Source organism: Mandrillus leucophaeus, unplaced genomic scaffold (assembly GCF_000951045.1).
Source record: "Mandrillus leucophaeus isolate KB7577 unplaced genomic scaffold, Mleu.le_1.0 Scaffold396, whole genome shotgun sequence".
Classification (NCBI taxonomy): Eukaryota; Metazoa; Chordata; class Mammalia; order Primates; family Cercopithecidae; genus Mandrillus; species Mandrillus leucophaeus.
The window spans coordinates 189,458-212,412 of record NW_012104209.1 but is presented as its reverse complement, the minus strand read 5'-3'; the positions used below and the strand labels follow the sequence as shown (position 1 = coordinate 212,412).

At 34.8% G+C, this 22,955-nt stretch overlaps 1 protein-coding gene across 1 annotated transcript in view; it reads right to left on the bottom strand.

Annotated features, from left to right (window-relative positions):
* AHI1 (Abelson helper integration site 1) overlaps nt 1-22,955 on the bottom strand; it is a 248,465-nt gene that overhangs the window by 119,197 nt on the left and 106,313 nt on the right. The window contains exons 16-17 of the mRNA XM_011991473.1: nt 13,357-13,553; nt 7,310-7,336 (exon numbers count right to left, since the gene is read on the bottom strand). Coding sequence (XP_011846863.1) covers nt 7,310-7,336; nt 13,357-13,553 — 224 coding nt within the window. The remainder of the gene's footprint in view (nt 1-7,309; nt 7,337-13,356; nt 13,554-22,955) is intronic.

The following is a 22,955-nucleotide window of genomic DNA, read 5'->3' as shown; positions in this document are numbered from 1 at the left end:
CTTTTAGGGTATAAACAGACAAGCAAAATATGCAAATACCAATTCTCTAGACGGCGGGGGGGGGGTTAATTTTCATGTTAAAAAGCTTGCTGCTCTGAACATAAAATTGAATGCACAATATTAAGCAAGCTGACAATTAGTTTCACTTTTAGTGATTAGTTAAAATTTAAAACCTTTGGGAGATACATAGTACTCATTTCCATATATACTTACAGATCTAATTTTTTAGCTAATTTTAGATAACATGCTACATTCACCTGAAGAATTGTTTATGAAGTTTCAAGCTGTGATGATACCTCAAGTTGGTTTTAAATTATAATAGAAACAATGTTAATGCCATCTGTATACTTAAAAGTTCACAAGTTCATCTCTCTCTCCCAGACAGCTGTCATATTTTTCCACTAATCTGAATAATAATGTAGATAATATTTTAATCTGATGGCAGTTCTAGTGGCATTAGAAAAAAGAAACCAATAATATCCAGGAAGCTTTTTTTTTTTTTGCAAATCATTTATCTGTTGTAAAAATTAAAATACCAGTATCAAAGAAAAAGTTAAACAGAAAACTTGAGCCAAAGTAAGGTTCAAGATATTTGAAGTCAGGTATGTTTTACATTCTTATAAATTTTAAGAGTAGCTTATGCTCTTGTGATTTCTAGCTTAGTGAAGTCTAAGCAATGAGTAGCCTACAGTATTTATAAAGAGCAATTCAAATATGACCTCTCAGTCCTCAGCTGTTTTCTTTATAAGCCAGGACAGAGAAATGAGGGATTTGGAAGAAAACACTGTAACTGTTAAGAAAAATTTCTACAGCAATAAGATACCAGAAAAATCTTACTCCCAAATCACTTCATTACTACTACATTAGCTAAAACCAGTATTCAAATTTGAATCAGTCACTATAAAGTTTTGGCTATATTTAATTAAGATTTCTGAGCCTCTGATAGGTACCAAGGACTGGTGGTTCATAGATCACTAATATGACACCTTCATGTCAATTTCAAAATTAAGATCTAGTCCTGGCTCAAACCAATTATCCAGCAATATTCCTTAGGGTAAAGCAATTTACCTCAGTGCATCTTGGTTTTCTCAAAACCTTTACCTCCTTTTCTCTCTTAGTTCACTGCCTCGCTTCACAGAGAAAATTTGGTCTTGAACCCCTGACTTCTCATTTCCAAACTTATGAAAGAACGGACCTCTCGCACCTATCCTTGTCTTTACTTCTAGGGATAGAGGAAGAGGAGCATTATGTTCAAGATTCATCCCTCAGTCCCCTTAGGGATATTCTTAAGGCTCTTCCAAATTCTACTTTCAGGCCAGGCCCAATGACTCATGCCTATAATCCCAGCAATTTGGGAGGCTGAGGCAGGAGGATCACTTGAGTCCAAGACCAGCCTGGGCAATACAGTGAGACCTAATCTCTACAAAACAATTAAAAATTAGCTGGGCGTGGCAGTGTACACCTGTGGTCTCAGCTACCCAGGAGGATGAGGCAGGAGAACTGCTTAAGCCCAGAAGGTCGAGACTGCATTGAGCCGTGATGACGCCACTGCACTCAGCTTGGGTGACAGGGTAGATCCTGCTGCAAAACAAAAAACAATTTCTACTTTCAAATTCCTACTGGCTATTTCCCCGCAGCCTAGAAGCATAGACCCTTCTATTTTAGCACAAAAACAAAGAGTAAACAAACCAACTAAAACTCGCCCTCTGATTCCATTACTTCCTTAAAAGCTAAACTCCTTGAAAAACAGCACACAACTGCTATCCAAATATCTGAATCCTTCAGTCTTCAACCGGGTACAACAAACCTTGTCTCCATGATAAAACTGAATCTGGACTTATGGTAACCCTGGACTTCGAATGATCAAATTCAGCAGATTGACTTAGGCCTCTATCCTTCTATCTTTGTTTCTGGGGAGCCACCTTCTCTTGGTTATCCTGCTATGTCCAGCCATTCCTCATCAGTGCTATTTGTTAGATCCGCTGAGCTCGTCCTCTTCCTTCATATCACATAATTACACTGGGCAGAAACATTTGTTTCCATCAATTCATCTGCTTTCTAATGTTGATGTTTCCTAAATCTAAAACACATCTCCTGATCGTTAAGTTCAGAACGAAACTAAACTTTGCCCCACTGTTTACTTTCTTAGGGAAAGCCATCATTCTCCTCCTACTTGCCAAGGCCAGAAGGCTGGGACTCGTACTAGATTGCTCACCACGCTCCACATATAGATTAGTATAGTTTGTACCACTCCTCCAGCTAAGCCAGTCTTCCAAATAGTGCCAAAATAATAAATCTTTTTTAAAAAACTTTTAGGTTCAGGGGTGCATGTAAAGCTTTGTTACATAGGTAAGTTCATGTTACAGGGACTTGTTTCATTGATTATTTCATCACACAGGTATTAAGTCCAGTACCTTATGGTTATCTTTTCTGCTCCTCTCTCTCCTTCCACCCTTCGCCCTCAAGTAGACCTCAGTGTCTGTTGTTTCCTTTTTGTGTTCATAAGCTCTCATCTAAATTTGCAGTTATCCAGTTTTAGAATACCACGAAAAAATAATTACTTATTTTAAAATTATTTAAAAAAAAAACTTTCCAAATAATTGAAAAACACTATTCTACTCAAATCTCAAAAATATCCAAATATATTTTTTTAACAGAAGAATTAAAATATTATGTTCTCTGGATTCTCTATTGTTGAACCTTTAAAAAAATGTTTTCAGTGAATAATATGTTCCGAGGTGGATTCGACTACAGTATACATTACCACTTTACCTTTACAGCATTCTTCCACTAAACATAACTCAATAAACTTCAACTTGGCTGAATTTATATTCATCTAGGGTAGGTGATTTAATACTTCAAAAAAAAAAAAAAGATGGAGTTTCCTGGCTTCAAGAAGCTTACAGACATGTGTGGAGGGACAGATATATAAAGATTAGAAGCGAAAGCAGTATTATATAAAATTTAAAGAGACAGAAAAAGAGAGTGTGTGTTATTCCTCCTTGAGGTAATTTATAATCTAATGCCAAAAAGAAAAAAATTAAGCTGAAAGCTGAGTCATGCAAGAAGTTCCTTTTCTTTTTGTTCATAAGCAGATAGCTACAGATAGAAGGTTAATTATCTCCACAGGTAGCTTCCATGTTCACCTTATCTTTTGAAAAGTGTCGATTTACTGAGTGTGAGATGAATACATAATTGACTATCCCCCAACCTGCGCCTTTTCTCTTGCAACTTGTGGATTCAGCAATGTGACCATACCCCTCTTTTCTCCTCCAGCCTGTTTTTTTCCCTTTAAAGACCAAAGCCCCCAAAATCATCTTTGGAGAAAGGCAGACCACAGATTGTGTCTGTGATTCGTGTTTTTTCTTCTGGGTCCCGTCCTTAACCTCAGCAAAATAAACTTCTAAACTGACTGAGACTTGTCACAGAAACATTTTGGTTTACAATTGTTTCCCCTTGCTTGCTCACTACACTACTTAAGCAAAGTGGTCTTCTTTCTGCTCCTTGAGCATGCTAGTTTTCTTCCTAGATGAGGATTTTTGCAGCACATGCCTAGCTCCTTGTCAAGTGTTTCAGCAAGGCCTTCTATGATCATCCTCTTGAGAGCAGCTTTCCCTCCCACTCTTTCTTTGTTCCATGAACCTACGTTATTTTCTTCACATCACTTATTATCTGAAATTACCTTATTTGTTTCCTTTTAAGATTATGTGTCTCTCTACAATAAAAGGTTCTTGTTCACTATTATATTCCAAGCACTTTGAAAAATACTTGGTAGGTACTCAATACTTGCTTAAGGAATGCTAATGGAAAAAACAAATGCGCCTTCAACAATATAAAAATACTGTAGAAGGGAAAAAACTTACGTAACGGACACACGGTGAAAATTTATTATCCTAGATCTAATAGATGAGAAACTGCATAAATATACTCTGTTGTTAAGATTAAAGGCTTCTGACAAGGGTGCCAACACCCGTCAAAGGGCAAAGCACTCTTTTCAATAAGTAGTGCTGAGACAACTGGATAGCCTCATGCAATAGAATGAAAGTGGACCTGTCCATCATACCATATACAAAAATCAATGCAAAAATAATCACAGACCTGAATGTAAGATTCAAAACTATAAAAATCTTAAGAAGAAAACATAGGAGTAAATCTAGGCTAGAAAATGGTTTTTTACACAACACAAAAGCACAAGTGACAAAAGAAACAATAAACTGAACCTCACAAAAAAACCTTCAAGAAAAGTGAAAAGACAATCCACAAAATGGGATAATATATTTGCAAATCATCTAGCTCATAAGACACTTGTATCTAGAATATATAAAGAACTCAAAAGTAAACAATAAAAAGATTAAAAAGTCCCAATTTTAAAACTAGGTGAAATATTTAAAGACATTTCTCCAGAAAAAAAAGTACAAATGGCACATAAAAAATGCTCAACATCATTAGTCATAAAGAAAACGCAAATCAAAATCACTATGATATAATCACTTTTCACCCACTAGGATGGCTATAAAGAAGAGAATACAGGTGTTGGTGAGGATGAGAAGAAACTGGAACCTCATTCGTACACTGCTGGTGGAATTCGAAAATGGTTCACATGCTCTGGAAAACGTTTTGGGAGTTCTTTAAAGTGTCAAACATAGTTACCATATATCCCAACAGTTCCACTCCTAGATAAATATCCCATAGAAATGAGTATATCCACACCAAAACTTATACACGCAACGTTCGTAGGAGTATTATCTTAATAGCTAAAAAGCAGAAACAACCCAAATGTTCATAAACTGATCAAATATAACAATACATAACCTATTCATACAATGAAATCTTATTTGGCAATAAAAAGTAGTGCAGCTGACCCTTGAACAACATGAGTTTGAACTGTGCAGGTCCACTTCTAGGTGGATTTTTTCAGTAAGTTACACCAAGTGTGCCTGCCTCTCCTGCCTCCCCTCCCCACTTCTCCACCTCTTCTGCCTCTGCTCCCAGTGAAATAGCAAGACGAACCCTCCTTTCCCTCCGCAGGCTATTCAGTGTGAAGACAAAGGAACACCTCTATGATGATTCACTTTGCTTAATCAATAGTAAATGTATTTCCTCTTCCTTTTAATTTTCTTAATAACATTTTCTGTTCTCTGGCTTAAGAATACAGTATATAATACACATAACACATAAAATATGTGTTAATGAACTGTTTACATTACCAGTAAGGCTTCCAGTCAACAGTAGGCTATGAGTACTTATTTTTTGGGGGAGTCAAAAGTTATACACTAATTTTTGACTGCACAGGGAGTTGGTCCCCCTAACCCCTGAGTTGTTCACTGATACATGTGACAAATAGAGGAATCCTGAAAACGTTATTTTGAGTAAAAGAAGTCAGTTATAAATGACTACATATCATCTGACTCCATTTATATGAAATGTCCAGATTAGCCAAATCTCTAAAGTGTGTTAATGGATGCCAGGAACTTGGGGTATGTTCCAAGAGTTTGTATTTGGAGTCTGTATGGGTAGGAATTGGGAATGAATGCTAATAGATATGAGACTTCATTCAGGAGTGACGAAAAACTCTTAAAATCAGATAGCAGGGATGGTTGCAAAACTTTGTGAATATGGTAAAAACCAGTGAACTGTATATTTTAAAACGGTGAACATTACAGTATGTAAATTACCGCTCAATAAAACTATTATAAAAAAGAATAACTGAAGATACTAGTAAGGTTAATTTTTCCAGACACTGATTCATTTCCAAATTAATCATTTTTTCAATGAGTATTTATTCTACCTTTATTAAATACTAGGGATATGAAGATGAATGGCATGACCCTTCACCCTTGGGGAGTTTCCAGATTAGTAGACGCTGTTCTCCATGAAGACTTGCTCAATCTGTGCAGGACATTTTATTCTTTGGACATTCAGACAGCATTCCAAAAGAAGAGTATGCAGCACATTTGTTAAATAAAGATAAATAGCTTTGAATTGCTAGTCAGAAAATAAATTGTATTTTTGCCTCCAATTTTATGTACAATGCATACTTCAGAAGGTCTAGTAATCTTGGAGCTACAATCATTACACCCATCATTGCTATCAGGAACGTTTCCTGAACATCTGCAGCCCAAGTCAGAATATAGCTTGTTCTCTTTTTCCCCCTCGTCTTCCTTCCCCTCATCTATATTCCATATCCTGTTGACTTGTGATAATTAGGTATAAAAGTGATGGGTTCTGTCACTGATGCTGGACAGCTCAGTGATGGGGTAAGTCTTGTATTTTCTGACACGTTCTTCCCTCCCTAAGATGCCCCATGAGGAAAGAGACAATAGCCTATTGCATTCCAAGTGCCTACTACCAAATGGTAGTAGGTGCCCACTGAATAAAAAAAAATTTCCATTGCCCTGACATTATATGAAACAGTCTCTAAATATACTAACACCATTCTAATTCTTTCATTCTGGATGTTTTACCTTTTCTTTGTGATATATAATTATATTTGTTAAATGAATAGATGTCTAATTATTCAACTGAACTTTGGGAGTGGACAGAAGAAGAGGGAAGGATGAACACATGTTGCCATTCCAACTCCTTAATTTATTTTCCCAACACCTAAGTTAAAAGTTACACATAAAATAACCTTGCTTGTAAAAGGAGGACAGCTGCTATGTTGAAAGCATCTAAGATACAATCTAGTTGAAACTGTTTACTAATCGAGAGTCTTTTTGTACACTACCATTTTTAGACTAACTTGGGACCTTGGGCAAATCACTCAACCTGAATAAACCTCAGTTTCCTCCTTTCTAAAATTGGAATAACAATTGTATCTAATCCATCTCTCAGGATTATTATACAGTATAGTTAAATGAGAAAAGAAACATGAAAGACTTATAAATGAAAAAGAGCATTATCAGTACAATAAATCATTTATGTACAGCTTACATGCATTTCAATGCTTATACAGTTTACTCAGCATATACCTACTGGAACTATACTGACTGGTGTCTTATACAAATTAAACATCATATAAAATTTTTCTGAGAAAATGGCATGACCTTGTTGATTCCTTACTGAAAGTATCTCAATCACTTAGTATTCTTAAATCTTTAAAAATGTGAAGCTACTTGCTAAATGATCACCCTTACTGAATTATCAGGTTCCAGCATTGTAATTCTTTGATAAACCTGAGCTCCAATAACGAAAGTACACATCAGATTAACTTTTATAAAGGTTCCAAACTCTATGAATGGTGCATTCCAGTTCTTTGGAGCATCACTATACCTTTAAAGTTATGTTCTTGGTAATAAAAACTACTTACTTTTGCAGCACAGGATCGTATCACCTCCTAAAAGAAATACAATAAAATAAGGAAGTATTCATAATTTCACTAAATAAAGTATTGACTGTTTTCAAAACACTCAGATGTTAATCTTCTAATAACCTAAATCAGCATTTGGAAGTTTCTTTATCCATTATCCTGCCGTTGTCTCTGTTTACAATAAAAGAGACTTAATGACATGTTCAAGGTAAATCTAACTTGCCCAAACAAATGGCACTGTGAAACTCCTGAGGGCTCACAGGTTATCTGTCTCAAGAAAAACTTGCTCTTCAATCAAAAGAATAATACAATTCTATACTAGAACACTAACAGGGGTAAAAGACACACGCTGAGTTAACTGCAATATATAATTATCTCTATAAATAATAATAGCCATAAATATCATTCCCATATTATTTATATCAGATGAAACCTAATATTAAATAGTAAACACTACTAAATGATAAAACATATGACTAGTATTGAAGGAGCTACAGAAAGGAACTCTGTACAATTCATGGTACGAGGGCTAAGAAAAGATCATTTTGAAAGAGAAACTAGTAAAAGTTGACGTATTATGGACAATTTGAAAATTTGCTGCTAAGGAGACACTAAAAATACTCAAGTCCAGCCGGGTGTGGTGGCTCCCGCCTTGTAATCCCAGCACTTTGGGAGGCCGAGGCAGGAGGATCACGAGGTCAAGAGACCGGGACCATCCTGGGCCAACGTGGTGAAACCCTGACTCTACTAAAAATACAAAAATTAGCTGTGCGTGGTGGCACGCACCTGTAGTCCCAGCTACTGAGGCAGAAGAATCGCTTGAACCCGGGAGGTGGAGGATGTAGTGAGCCAAGATTGCGCCACTGCACTCCAGCCTGGGTGTCAGCATGAGATTCCATCTCAAAAAAAAAAAAAAAAAAAATACTCAGGTCCAATTAGGAGTTAGCCAGCATGTATCATCAGCCTAGTACAGAGCTAGTGAAAAATGGTCATAATCAACATGGAGTTTAGGAAAAAAGAGAACTGAAAAAAAATAGATAATTCTCAGTTATTGGGAGCATTACCACTTAGTCATAATATAAATCATTTAATTATTTATCAGCATACTTGACTGCATGTTGCTGCCACAGCAATACCTAAAAGCACTCTGCAACCTAGGTAAGACCTCACAGGTGGACAGTACCTTGAGAATCTCAGTGTATCACATTCTAAGTTTTTAGATCCAGAAATTTGATTTTATCAGTGCATCCACAGTTGCTCAAAATCTGGAATATCTATTAATTTTTTAATCTAGAAATTTCTAAGAGCCAGATACTGTGTCTAAAGCATATCAGTAATTCAGTCACTAAAAGGAGACAGTTCAACTGACTGTGGACATGGGAGTCCAACTACCTGGGCTGAATCCCAGCTACAGTGCTTACTACTTGTGTGATCCTGGTTATGTGGCTTGATCTCTGCAAGCCTCAAATTCCTCTTCTGGAAAATGGGAATAATACTCATCCCTAGAGGATTGTTTGAGAATTAAACACAATAAAATGTAAAGCATTTAGCACAGTGCCAGAAATATATCAATTATTACTAATAATTAAACAGATGTTAGTTATCATTAATCAGTATATAAGGTGGTATCTCCTGTGGGGTAGAGAAAACTAATCTTCTGTCAAAATTGGCATAAAACATTTTCAAACCATTCAATCCATGCTCCTATGGCTCTACTTAGCAATCAACGCTGTGATCATTAGCCTGGGCTTCAGGTTAAATTTAGATAAGAAGAGATCTTGAGTGTTCAGGCTGCCAGAATGGTCTACCTTTTATTATATTATAAGGTGTATTTTCATGGATTCTCACTTATTAATCAACTTTTTGTAGGAATGATTAATCTTAATAGATACTTCAGATTCTGAGCAATACTGGATGTACTGATAAAATCAAATTTCTGGATCTGAAAACTTAGAACGAGATTTACCAGTGCTCTCGAGATACTGTCCACCCGTGAAGTCTTACCTGGGTTGCAGAATGCTGCTAGGTATTGCTGGGGCAGCAAAATGCAGTCAAGTATGCTAATTATGAAATAATTAAGTGACTTATATTATGACTAAATGGTAATGCTTCCAATAACTGAAAATTATCTATTTTTTGTATCTTTTACTCATTAATGCCTAAACAACTATTATATACCTGCTGAACTGAATTTATTAGGCAATTCACTCACACATATCCCCCAAAAATTACACCCTAAACCTGTACCATAATTTATTAGAAAAACATTTCTATTGTAATAATAAATAAAAAAAGGAATTTGAGTTCTACTGAAATTGCAAAAAACAAGAGAAAAGGCATAATGACAAAAGGTGGAAATTCAGTCAACCTAAATGTTTGCAAAATACAGAATGAGGCTGCCATGGGAATAAAGACGACATTTTGTTTGTATTCCCATACATATTATGTACACTCTGAAAGAAAATACATTGCAGATTGCAACAGAAAAATAAATTCAGTGAATTCTCTCAATAAAGGAAAAATAATGGTTTTTAAAAACCAAAGCAAAAGCTTTCATTTCCAAAGGCAGCTTCTATCTACCTCAATACCAAAGCAGACATATTCTCTAAATAATTTTAAAAAGAAAATATATCATAAAAGCTAAACAAAGTAATAATTTGAAGTAAATTTTTTCTTTTATAATAAATTATCAATTTGCTTCTCCCCTGCCTTTGATTTCATTTCTTAAAAATCATTTTCCTGATTTTATTTTTCCTTTACATCTACTTTCTTTAGTTCTTATATCCTTTCATTTATCTGAGGATGACAGGTATATAAAATGAAATGAGAAAAAAGTTACAAGACTTAGGTGATTCCAGGACGTTAAGTTTTACAGTATAAAGACCAACAGATTGTAGGAAACTTGTTTTTATAAATCTGTTAGTGAGTTGTTTTTATGTCTGTAGATGAAGTTACTTTGCCATGTAAGTTTTTACACAAGGAACACATTTTTTTTTCCCGGGTGAAGAAACGTGTTTCTCTTCATCTTTAAAGCTCAATGTATCTATTCAGACTTCCTTTTAAAATCTGGAACACCATGCATTATTTGATTACATTTAAAATGTTAAAATACAAACAACTATAATATTGAAATAAATTTATTTGTAGTTATATATGCTAAAATTTAACTAAGAAATATATATATTTTTCTATATTCCTACATATATTCTGGGTTTAGGTTAAATCTAAACCCAGAGATGGAGTGTAATCTGCATCCTGGTATACCTTCAAGTCTCTAACTTTACAAAGAAAAGGAGAGAGGAAGAGAGCATAGTCAGAACTAAAGCTGTCTCAGTCTAGTTCCTTGTATAGTTTAAAACTAATCGAGATCTCTATCAAGGGAGCAAGAAAAGGGATAATATTTATGAAAGAAAGTAAGAATAAAACAATGAACAAGGCTGCACAGCCCCTGTCTCCAAGGAGCTCAAAGTCATTCTAATAAAAGGACTTCCACTTAATTCTACTAAAAGTATGGCCAAAGATTTTTTCAGGATGCTTAGGCTTCTTATTACATTTGACCATTTATCTTTGAGAAAAATTTTCTAGGAATTTTTGCTAACAGAATGCTACACTACCTTTAACAAAGCATCTTCCTTCTCTTCATTTTCATGATCTATTTTCCAATTTTATGGGCAATACCTGGTTTCTGTGGTACTTTTCTTATTAGTAGTGAGATAAAACTTTTAAAATACGCTTATGAAACACTTCTCTCCTCCTTTTAGAAGAACAGTTTATTTCTTTTACCCATTTCTTTTTTTTTTTTTTTACCCATTTCTTTAACAAAGAAAAGATTTACTATTTTTTTCTTTACTGTTTAGTTTTTTGCATTTTAACATGCTTCTTTAATATCTTTTATGTAAACATTTCCCCTGGCTGGTGTTTATTGCACATATATGTGTGTGTTTGTATGTTTTGCATATACACACATACATACACAACCTTATATTTTTAAACAGAGAAATTGAAAATTATATGTCAATAGTCTATTAATATTTGGGGAGAGGATTGTCCACTGCTTTTAAAATTAGTATGTTTTCATTCATTTGAGAAATATTTGCTGGCGTATTTCCCTAGTTTTAAAAAAGATCTGGATTTTCATATTTAACTCCTCGGTAAATGAGAATTTGATTTAGGTGAGTGACCTAAGATATAGATGTAAACTGACTGTATTTTTCAGTCAACAATGTTAACAATGTTTCCCAACACCATACAAGGGAACAATTCTTCCTTTCCCTACTGATTTATCTTTCTATCTTAGTGAATTTGAATTATACTACAGGTATTATTTCAGCTTCATTATTACTTTGGCTCTTATAGAGAAGTCCGAAGATAGCTTAATTCCTATGTAGATAACTAGTCTTTTTTTTTTCCCCCATCATATCTATGACTTTTCTTTAAGACATCTTTAAAAATCAAACTATTTCACTAGGATATTTCTAAGGATACTGGCATCTTTTCATTAATTGGTCTGGTAATAGATACTTTCATTTTACAGATTTGGGACTTCAGCACAGGAAGGCCTTTTGTATTTGATCTTTGTTATCTCTTTTCACACATGCTGGTCTCTTCTTTAACAACACTGATCAACCATGTGCACAATCTATCTCATATTCATCTCTTCTCTCATTACCAACAATAACTACTAACATTTATCAGTGGCACTATGTATCAGACACCCTGTTAAGAGGTTTACTTCTAGGGTCTCACTGAATCTTAAAAATCCCGTAAGGTAAGAAATGTTACAATCCCCATAATGGCTCACGCCTGAAATCCCAATACTCTGGGAGGCTGAGGTAAGAGGACTGCTGACTGCTTGAGGCTAGGAGTTGGAGACCAGCCTGGGCAACATACCAAGACCCTGTCTCTATAAAAAAAATTGTTTTTAAATTAGCTAGGCCTGGTGGTGTATGCCTACAGTCCCAGCTACTCAAGAGTCAGAGGCCGGAGAATTGCTTGAGCCCAGGAGTTCGAGACTGCAGTGAGCAATGATCACACCACTGCATTCCAGCCTGGGCCACAAAGTGAGACCCTGTCTCTAAATTAAAACAAAACAAAACAACCAAAAACCACCTCATTTTATAGATGAGGAAAACCAGGTTTATTTCAACTTATCCAGTCACAAAGCTGGCACAGGTTGGAGCCTATGCTATTCCTATGCCTAAGCAGTTGGACCCTAGAGCTACACTTTTAACCACAGTTTTCACCTATCTCTTTTTTCTGTATTCTTGTATGCTTCTGAAATTAGTTCTCTATGCTACATTATTGATCTGATATTTTAAAGTGTCAACTTTCTCTTTTACCATTTGCAATGTGGAATTAATTGAAGCTTACCTTTTGATTTTCTTTAAATTCATTTTATCTTAGATGTCTTTTTAAAAAATCTTGGGACTCTCTTTTCATCTCCTCATTAACAGAAATTCTGTTTTCTTCTATTTTATTGAGAACACACTCTAAATATTCTGTTTCTTACAGCAAAGCATTTTAAGATATGCTTTGACTTACTTACTTTCCTTTTTTGGGGAAGGGGGGACACAGTCTCACTTTGTCACCCAGGCTGGAGTGCAGTGGCACGATCTCGCCTCACTGCAACTCTGCCTCCCGGGTTCAAGCGATTCTTGTGCCTCAGCCACCTGAGTGGCTGAGATTACAGGTGTGCGCCACCATGCTGGGCTGAGAAAGTCACGGTTTCTCTTTTTTCCTAGGAGATGGAGTCATACCTGTATGCTAAGTCCTAGTGGTCATCTGGTTCGGAGCCCTCCATTATCACTAGGTCCTGGGCTAGTCTTTACAGAGATATCAAGTCAGAACAGCATGACAGATTATCCTAAATTCAGTTTGTCTGTTGCAATTAAGGGTTTAGGAATAAGTAACTGAAAGGAAACACAAAAGTATAAGAAGGTCTAATTTTAAGTAATTCACTTACTTCATTAAATGAGTATTTATTGGCATGGCAATGTAAAACAGTATAGAAATAGTTTTAAAGTTTCAACTGCATAAAATAAACATACTGTGACAGTTTCAAGTCTCTGTTTTACTAGATGCATCTTTGTTGAAGAATTTTCAGCGTGGACAAATTCATCAATCTGAAAAGAGCCTTGATGGGGTAGTTTTGGACATGTACACAGGGCATCTTGACTTTGGTGTATTCCAGGTAATGGAAATGTTCCATTGTAGCGTTTGAACATTTCAGCCTCCTGCTGGGCAACTGAAGAAATGAATCCATAATTAGTTAAATCATCATAGTAAAAGCATAATCAAGCCCCAAAGCTGTAGCATTCAACATATAATCAGAAACTGCATTAACACGTCTTAAAAACGGCGTAATAATAAGACACTATGACTAGCAAAATCTGAAATTATTTGCTGCTATAAAATCATAAGGAAGGAAACAGAATTTCATGTCAGGCAGCATTATAATTGAGCTGTGAAGGCCATGTAAATTGGGATGGGAGACTAACTTTAAATATATGTATACAGAAAAATAATATTAAAAAATCAAAGGCATAACAGAATTAAGGGAAATACTAAAATAATACTTATTCACAAGCGACTCTAAAACAACTATTTTCGTATTTCTGTACCCTTCTTAATTTTTACACACATTCTATGTAAGATACCATAATGTAAATACAATTTAACATTTCTCAATTTAAACGCAAGTATTTCTCATATTTCTACAATGGTGTAATTATCATTATTAAATGTTTTACAGTATCTCATTTAATGAAGCTCCGTAATTTTTTTTTTTACATATTCTCTTGTACTGAATACAGTTGGTCCTTTGTATCTGTGGGTTCCCTATCCATAAATTCAACCAACTATGGATCAAAAATATTCAGAAAAAAATAACAATACAATAACACAGTATAACTATTTACATAGCATTTATACTATATTAGGTATTATAAGTAATCCATAGATGATTCCAAGTATATGAGAAGATGTCCACAGCTTATATGCAAGAACTATGCCATTTTACATAAGTGACTTTAACATCCATAGATTTTGGTATCCCCAGGGGTTCTGGAACTGCCAGTCCTCTATGGATAACAAGAGATAACTCTATTTACAGTGCTATCTGTTCTCCCTTATAGATCACGCAAGAATAATTACTTTCATAGATGACTTTGTTTCTTAACATAATTCTTATTTTGGAGTTAATTCTCTAGAGTGAGGAAGATGGCTCAAAGGGTGAATGTTTTGATGATGACTGATGATGATGATGATGATAACAAGCATGGTAGCATCTGTGCTGCACTTTGTATTTTTGGGGGTGCTATCACATACATTACCTCATTTGATCATTGAAAACATATGAACTTGAAAAATTTTAAATGTCTATATATAAAAAGGAGAAAAAATATATAAACTCATCATTTAAAAAAGTATTTCCTTAGTTATATAATCTTTAAATGGAAAGCCTTCCTAAACATGACATGAGAGAAAGAAATCTCAAAATAGGGAATGATAATATGGAATCAATGGATGAACGTTCAGTGAGTCTATGGACTACTGAAATTACCATGGAAATGTGAGTGTGTTTATATAAGCGTTGCTGGAAAGCTGATTCATAATTTTTATCAGGTTATCTATCGAAGGATTACATGAGTCAGAAAAGGTTAATAATTGTCCACATTCTTATGGACCAATGAACAGATTTTATAACATGAACATTTAAAGAGTCTTCATTAAAATAACAAAAACTGGCCAGGCACGGTGTCTCATGCCTTAATCCTGGTACTCTGGGAGGCTGAGGCGGCAGGATCATTTGAGCCTAGGAGTTTGAGACCAGCCCTGGCAAGACAGTGAGACCCTGTTTCTACAAAAAATTGAAAAATTAATCGGGCAGGGTGCCATGTGCCTGTAGTTTCCAGCTACTGAGGAGGCTGAGGTGGGAGGATTGCTTGAGAGTGGAGGTCAAGGCTGCCACTGCGTTCCAGTGCAGACTGGATGACAGAGCTAATGTGATTTTTAAAATCATATTTAAGACTTAAATATATAAATAAACTACTACAATAAAAATTGAAAAGGAAATGACGTAATAGCATTCTTCTATTTTTGACCAAAATGGAGTAGGGACTAGATTTACTCTGCTGCTTGAAACTACCAAGAAAAGGACAAACTGTATAAAAGAAAAAAAAAATGTCTTTCTTTGCAGACATGATTGTCTAGCTAGAGCTAAAGTGGAGTAAGGCAAGTGAAGCACACAGGCAGCAAAATTTAAGGAGGTTCTCACTTTGAAGTCCTGGCTCCACATCTGTGTAAAAATTCTAAATGGAATCTAAAAAAACAAGGCACTAGAATTGACTTTGGCAATGTTGTAGGAGATGAGATCAAAACACAAAAATTCTCTATATGTCTATATACAAGTAATTAAGAACCAAAAATTGAAAATAAAAAAATACATATGCCATTTACTATGGCATAAAAAACATGATATACTTTGGAGAAAAAAAAAAGATGAAAAATGTGAAAGACCTGTACACTGAAAACTAAAAATACTGCTGAGAGAAACTGACAAAGCAATTTGTCATTGTATTCACTGGGTGGCATACACAATATTGGTAAGATATAAATTCTTCCCAAATGATCTGAAGATTCAATGCAGTCCCACTCAAAATTCCAGCAGGTTATTTTTGGAGAAATTGTAAAATAAATTCTAAAATCGACATGGAAATGAGTATTACCTAGAACAGCCAAAACAACTTTGAAAAAGAACAGAAAACCTGACTTCAAATCTCATAAAGCTACAGTAATCCACACAGTTTGCTACTGGCATAAAGATAAATAAATAGATCAACAGAATAGTACAAAGTGCCCAGGGTGTATAGACAAAGTATAAAGGCCATTCAGTGGAGAAAAGACAGTTTTTCCAACAAATGGTGTTAGAATAGTTGGATATTCATACGTGAAAAAAATGAACTTTGATCCATACTTTACAACATGTACAAAAGTAACTCAAAATGAACTACAGATCTAAATGTAAAACCTAAATCTATAAGACTTCTAGAAAAAAACAGAGAACACTTTTGTGAACTTGGGTTAGGCAAAGATTTCTTAGCTACAACACTAAGATGCATAAAAGAACAAACTGATAATTTGAACTTCATCAAAATTTCAAACTTCTGTTTTTTAAATTGTTAAGACAATTAGAAAACAAACCAGACTGTGGAGAAACAACCTGCAAATCATCTGCCTGATAAATACTTGTATAAATCTCAAAACTCAATAATCAGAAAACAAACAGGACAATTTAAAAAACAGACAAAAGATTTGAAAAGACAATTTACTGAAGAAGCTATATGGATGACAAGCATGCAAAAAAAGGTGCTCAACATCGTTAGTCATTAGGGAAAAGTAAATTAAAACCACAATAAAATAGCACTGCACGTATATTAGAATGGCTAAAATTCAAAGACTGGCCATTTCAAAGTTGGCAAGTATACTGACACACTAATGGTGGGAATGTCAAATGTTAAACGGCATAACCACTTCAGAAAATAGTCTGGCAGCTTCTTAAGAAGTCAAACGTACATCTGCAATATGATCCAGCCCTTCTACTCCTAGAAATTTATCCAAGAGAAATGAAAGCATATGACCATACAAAGACTTGTATGTGAATATTTGGAGAAGCTTTATTTGTAATACCTAAAATCTGGATACAACCCCAATGTCCATTAACAGGTGAATGGATAAACAAACATTGTGTGGCACAGCCATACAATTAAACAACACCCAACAATATAAAGAATAAATTACTGATAAATGCTGAAACACAGATTTATCAAAGTACTTATAAGTGAAAGGAGCCAGATTAAAAAAAGAGTACATGATATATACAGTTTCACTTACATACAATTCTGGAAAACGCAAACTAATTTATAGTGGTTGCCTGGGCTAAGGGTGAGGAAGGAACAGAACGCAAAAGGGCACAAAGTAATTTCTTGGGATGACGAATATGTTCATTATCTTGATTGAGGCAATGGTCTCCCAGGTGTATAAATGCCTGAACATCAGATAGTACATTTAAATATGTTCAGTTTATAATATGTCAATTATACCTCAATAAAGCCATTCACCAAAAAAAAAAAGAAAAAATTGTAATGAAAGGGGTAATTATTCTTACTATGCAGAGTTCTCATGAAATCCACTAAAGATTAATAATCGAACAGAAACATGGGCAAAGAACCATTAAAGAATACTCACAAAAGAACTATGTGTCCAACAAAAATATAACCTCATTAAAAATTAAAGTAATTAGTAATAAAAATGCAAATTAGAAAGTGCCTTTTTTTTTTTTGGCCTGTTTAACTGACCCACTGTACCTCAAGATATTATTTCCCAAGGAATGTTAAGGGTAGCTAGGTGTGTACTGAAGCACTATTTAAATGTTGAAAAAGACATAACAGTGTAATTGCACAACAACAGTTGTTTAAAGTACAGTATATTCATTTAATGAAAGGGAATTTATCCACTAAAATTATGTACAGAAATGTAATTATCACAATGGAAAACTGCTCATAATATATTATTCATTGGAAAAAAATAATTTATAAAACAATAGACAATATACACAAAAAGACAACCATTTTTTCAAGTTACCAGCCTTGGTTTCACCAACTATGAGTCTGAGATGATGCATATAAACAATATTAGGTCTCTGATCTTTATATTCATGTACTATTTCATTTAGGCACACTAAATGAAGAACAGCTCAATAATAATTGGTGTTCTCTCCCTGCAGACCTTGACAGTAGTGAGTACCAAAGGATATCATCAAGGGAGAGGACCTGGTTACACTCCACCCTTTTAGTGATGTACATTCCTCAATACTAATTACTGTTTTTAAACAGAAGTGTAGCCATTTCTCTGTAGATTGTTATGGATTTGACTATCATTTTTCATTACACATTTTGAACTTTTCTCCAAAACAATCAGAACACTTATTTAACCTCAACTATTCAAAGACTGCTTACAGAACAAGAGAAACTTTAAAACTGTAAAAGAAGTGCTCCATGAACTGGAATTTGGAATGTTTAACAGTAGGTGGGTTTCAGGAATAAGTAAATCAACAAATGCATATCATGTTTCATGATCTTTGTCTTATTTGCTTTTAAAAATTGTCCTTTCAACATTTAATTGTGTTTTGCTGCTATGAATGGAAAATAAAACTGGGTTTAATTATTTAATGACATTTTTTAACTCCCTGTATTTTCTCTGAGATTGTGTACCTACCAACCATGATTTCATTTTAATTTGAGTGAGTGAACATGCATAGAAATGGCCCAGAAGCACATACACCTAAGTAAGTCACAGTTATATAGGTTAGTAAGATTTCAGTATTTTTCATTTTACTCTTTTTCTCAAACTATTTTCTAAGTATTATAAAATGCTAAACGTATTATATTTCTTTCTTAAAAATGACATTTTTAACTGGAAAAAAAGTAACAAAAAGCAAAGCCTAATTATTTATCTCTTTCTTATTTTTCCAGGTATTGATACGCCTTTCAGAAGGATTAAAATGGCCCAGATGGAAGTAGATAACATAAATAAATACAAACCATTATGAATACTTGTTTTTGTCAGCTAAAGGAAATTCTCTATACAAAAGTCAACTGACTGGTATTCAAGGGGTCAAATTAAACACCCTATTTTATCTTTAACACCTTTAGTTCTGTGAAGGCAGCCACATAAAAAAATCTGCAGAAATATTCATAAAGACTTAGTTTCTCAGACACTAGAAACAGATGCTGTTCACAAGTTCTTGTGCTCTTCCCCCTCCTCCAGCCTCCACAAATATATATATCAATTTGTATCAGACTATACAGATTATTTCATTGAGAAATATTAATAGGTCGTAGGTGACTTCTGATATTCCTCCAAGCTCTATGCTTTTAACATTTCAGGGGTTTCTAAAACACTTTCACATAGGCCATGGCTGGAGTATACTTTTGCAATTAAATAACTATTTCTTCACTTTATCATTACTTTTTGTGTTAACTTTGCATGTTTAAAATTTAGCTCTAATCTAACCTGATATGTTTAAAATTCATAATTTTAACAGTCTCACTCCCATCTTCTCCTCACTTTTTGAAGAGCTGTCATGTACCATGCACTAAGCAGGTTCTGGGAATACAGACACTGGCCCCACTTGAGGTTTCGACCTTCCGAAGGAGAAAAAAATTACTGCAAGGTGCTAAGTGGTATAGCAGAGGAATGGACAGATGATGAGAGCACAGAGGTGGCAACTACATTTGCTTAAAGAAATGTTATATCTATCAAAATCCTTCTAAATTTACTTCTAATAGGCTATCATTTGGGATTCAAAATTTTACAAAATTAAAAAATTCTTAAAATGTTTTTATGATGGACACTCCTTTGATTTATATAAGAAACTTGGTGCTTTTGTGTATGTTCTTGAGTTAAACAATTATGAAAAAATAATGTGGTTTTCTCAAGAGATTTTTATCTTTACAGGAGGAAGGATGGAGGAAATAAGATATTTTAATCCACTGCCCTTTGAGTTTGAAGCAAATGCAAAGTTTGCTATTATTACAATCTATGTACTTACATGATTGACTTTATAATAAAGTGAACCTGGAATCACAACATATTCTTTCTCTTACATTATATTAACAATAAGATTCCCTTTTGGTTCACCATTTAATTCCTTTGTTGAAGACATTTCACTATATATAGTCCTGTTACTGTATATGGTCATCTTACTGGATACCTAATTTATTTAGCTATGAACTATTGTATTTCCAGTTATAATATCATTCCTATAAGCTGGTAGTTCTACTTAGTTTCCCAGCACTTAGCAGTTACATAGCATTCTCCTTGTCTTTCTCTAACATCTAACAAGAGAAACATCTCTTTCTCTAGTGAATGTTCAGGACTTAGAATTTTTTTTTTTTTTTTTTTTTGTTTTTTGTATTTTATCTGGCCTGACTTGTTCCTCCTTCAGCTAGTCTTGAGATACTGAATTGATGGATCCAAGAAGTTCTATAGACTAACACTTCAATTCTGGTAGCCTGTGTTTCAGGGCCTGTTAGCAATTCTATATTTCCTCGACATACCTTGTAAGTCAATTAGAACTTTGAAATATTACTAATAAAACTGTTCAAAATCTATATAGTAATGTGCAGCAGATTCAAGTCTTACAGCTAATCAAATGAGACAGCATCTACCAGCATCTGGCAAATTGATTAGCTGGATATCAAAATTGAATCAACTATCTGCAAATCCCCTGCAGTACATGCTATTCTGCTCTTGTTGGTTCCTATTCTATTATCAATCATCACACAGAATGTTATCCAACTGAAAATGTGTCATGCATACCCTGCTACAGAGAATAGCTACAATTTCCCAACTGCAGCCTAGTTCATGAACTCTAATAACACAGGCATTAACTGGGTTTGGTTTCAGACTACCGCAATAAAGCATATATCTCAATAAAGAAAGTCATATGTTTTTAATTTTCCAGTGCATATGAAAGTTATGGTTACACTATACTGTAGTCTATTAAGTGTGCAATAGCATTATGTCTAAAAAATCAACACATTACACTTTATACAAAAATTAATTCAAGATGGATTAAAGACTTAAATGTTAGACCTAAAACCATAAAAACCCTAGAAGAAAACCTAGGCAATACCATTCAGGACATAGGCATGGGCAAGGACTTCATGTCTAAAACACCAAAAGCAACGGCAACAAAAGCCAAAATTGACAAATGGGATCTAATTAAACTAAAGAGCTTCTGCACAGCAAAAGAAACTACCATCAGAGTGAACAGGCAACCTACAGAATGGGAGAAAATTTTTGCAATCTACTCATCTGACAGAGGGCTAATATCCAGAATCTACAAAGAACTTAAACAAATTTACAAGAAAAAAACAACCCCATCAAAAAGTGGGTGAAGGATATGAACAGATACTTCTCAAAAGAAGACACTTATGTAGCCAACAGACACATGAAAAAATGATCATCATCACTGGCCATCAGAGAAATGCAAATCAAAACCACAATGAGATACCATCTCACACTAGTTAGAATGGTGATCATTAAAAAGTCAGGAAACAACAGGTGCTGGAGAGGATGTGGAGAAACGGGAACATTTTTACACTGTTGGTGGGACTGTAAACTACTAGTTCAACCATTGTGGAAGACAGTGTGGTGATTCCTCAAGGATCTAGAACCAGAAATAACATTTGACCCAGCCATCCCACTACTGGGTATATACCCAAAGGATTATAAATCATTCTACTATAAAGACACATGCACACGTATGTTTACTGTGGCACTATTCACAATAGCAAAGACTTGGATCCAACCCATATGTCCATCAATGATAGACTGGATAAAGAAAATATGGCACATATATACCATGTAATACTATGCAGCCATAAAAAAGGATGAGTTCATGTCCTTTGCAGGGACATGGATGAAGCTGGAAACCATCACTCTCAGCAAACTATCGCAAGGACAAAAAACCAACGCCACATGTTTTCACTCATAAGTCGGAGTCGAACAATGAGAACACATGGACACAGGAAGGGGGACATCACACACCGGGGCCTTTCAAGGGGTAGGGAGCTAGGGGAAGGAGAGCATTAGGAGAAATACCTAATGTAGACGATGGGTTGATGGGGTTGACGGGTGCAGCAAACCACCATGGCATGTGTATACCTATGTAACAAACCTGCACGTTCTACACATGTATCCCAGAACTTAAAGTATAATAATAATTTAAAAAATAGAATTACACTATATCTCCTCTGCTCTATAAATGGAACAGCAAAGCCTCGATGATAGCACATTTGTTTACAACACGATATACTATATATTTTAGGCCCACTGTTGTGACTTACCAGTCAGAAAAAAATATTTCTTTCAAAATATCACTTCTCATTCACAATGCACCTGGTCATCCAAGAGCTCTAATGTAAATGTCCAAAGAGATGAATGTTGTTTTCATACCTGCTAACACAGCATCCATTCTGAAGCCCATGGATCAAGGAGTAATTGTGACTTTCACATCCTACTATTTAAGAAATACATTTCATAAGTCCATAGCTGACATAGATAGTGATTCCTCTGATGGAGCTGGGCAAAGTACATTGAAAACCTGGAAAGAATTCACCTTTCTAAACGCCATTAAGAACATTCATGATTCATAAGAGGAGGTCAAAATGTGGACACTAACAGAAGTTTGAAAGAAGTGCATTCCAACCCCCATGGATGACTTTGAGGGCTTCAAGACTTCAGTGAAGGAAGTGACTGCAGATTTGGTGAAAATAGCAAGAGAACTAGAATTAGAAGTAGAGCCTGAAGATGTGACTGAATTACTGCAATCTCATTATCAAACTAGAATGGATGAGCAAAGAAAGTCGTTCCTTGAGACGGAATCTACTCCTGGTGAAGACGCTGTGAACATTGTTCACAGTGTAAAAGTGTTCCTATTTCTTCACATCCTCTCCAGCATCTGTTGTTTCCTGACTTTTTAATACTTGCCATTCTAACTGGCGTGAGATAGCATCTCACTGTGATTTTCATTTGCATTTCTCTAATGACCAGTGATGATGAGCTTTTTTTCATGTTTGTT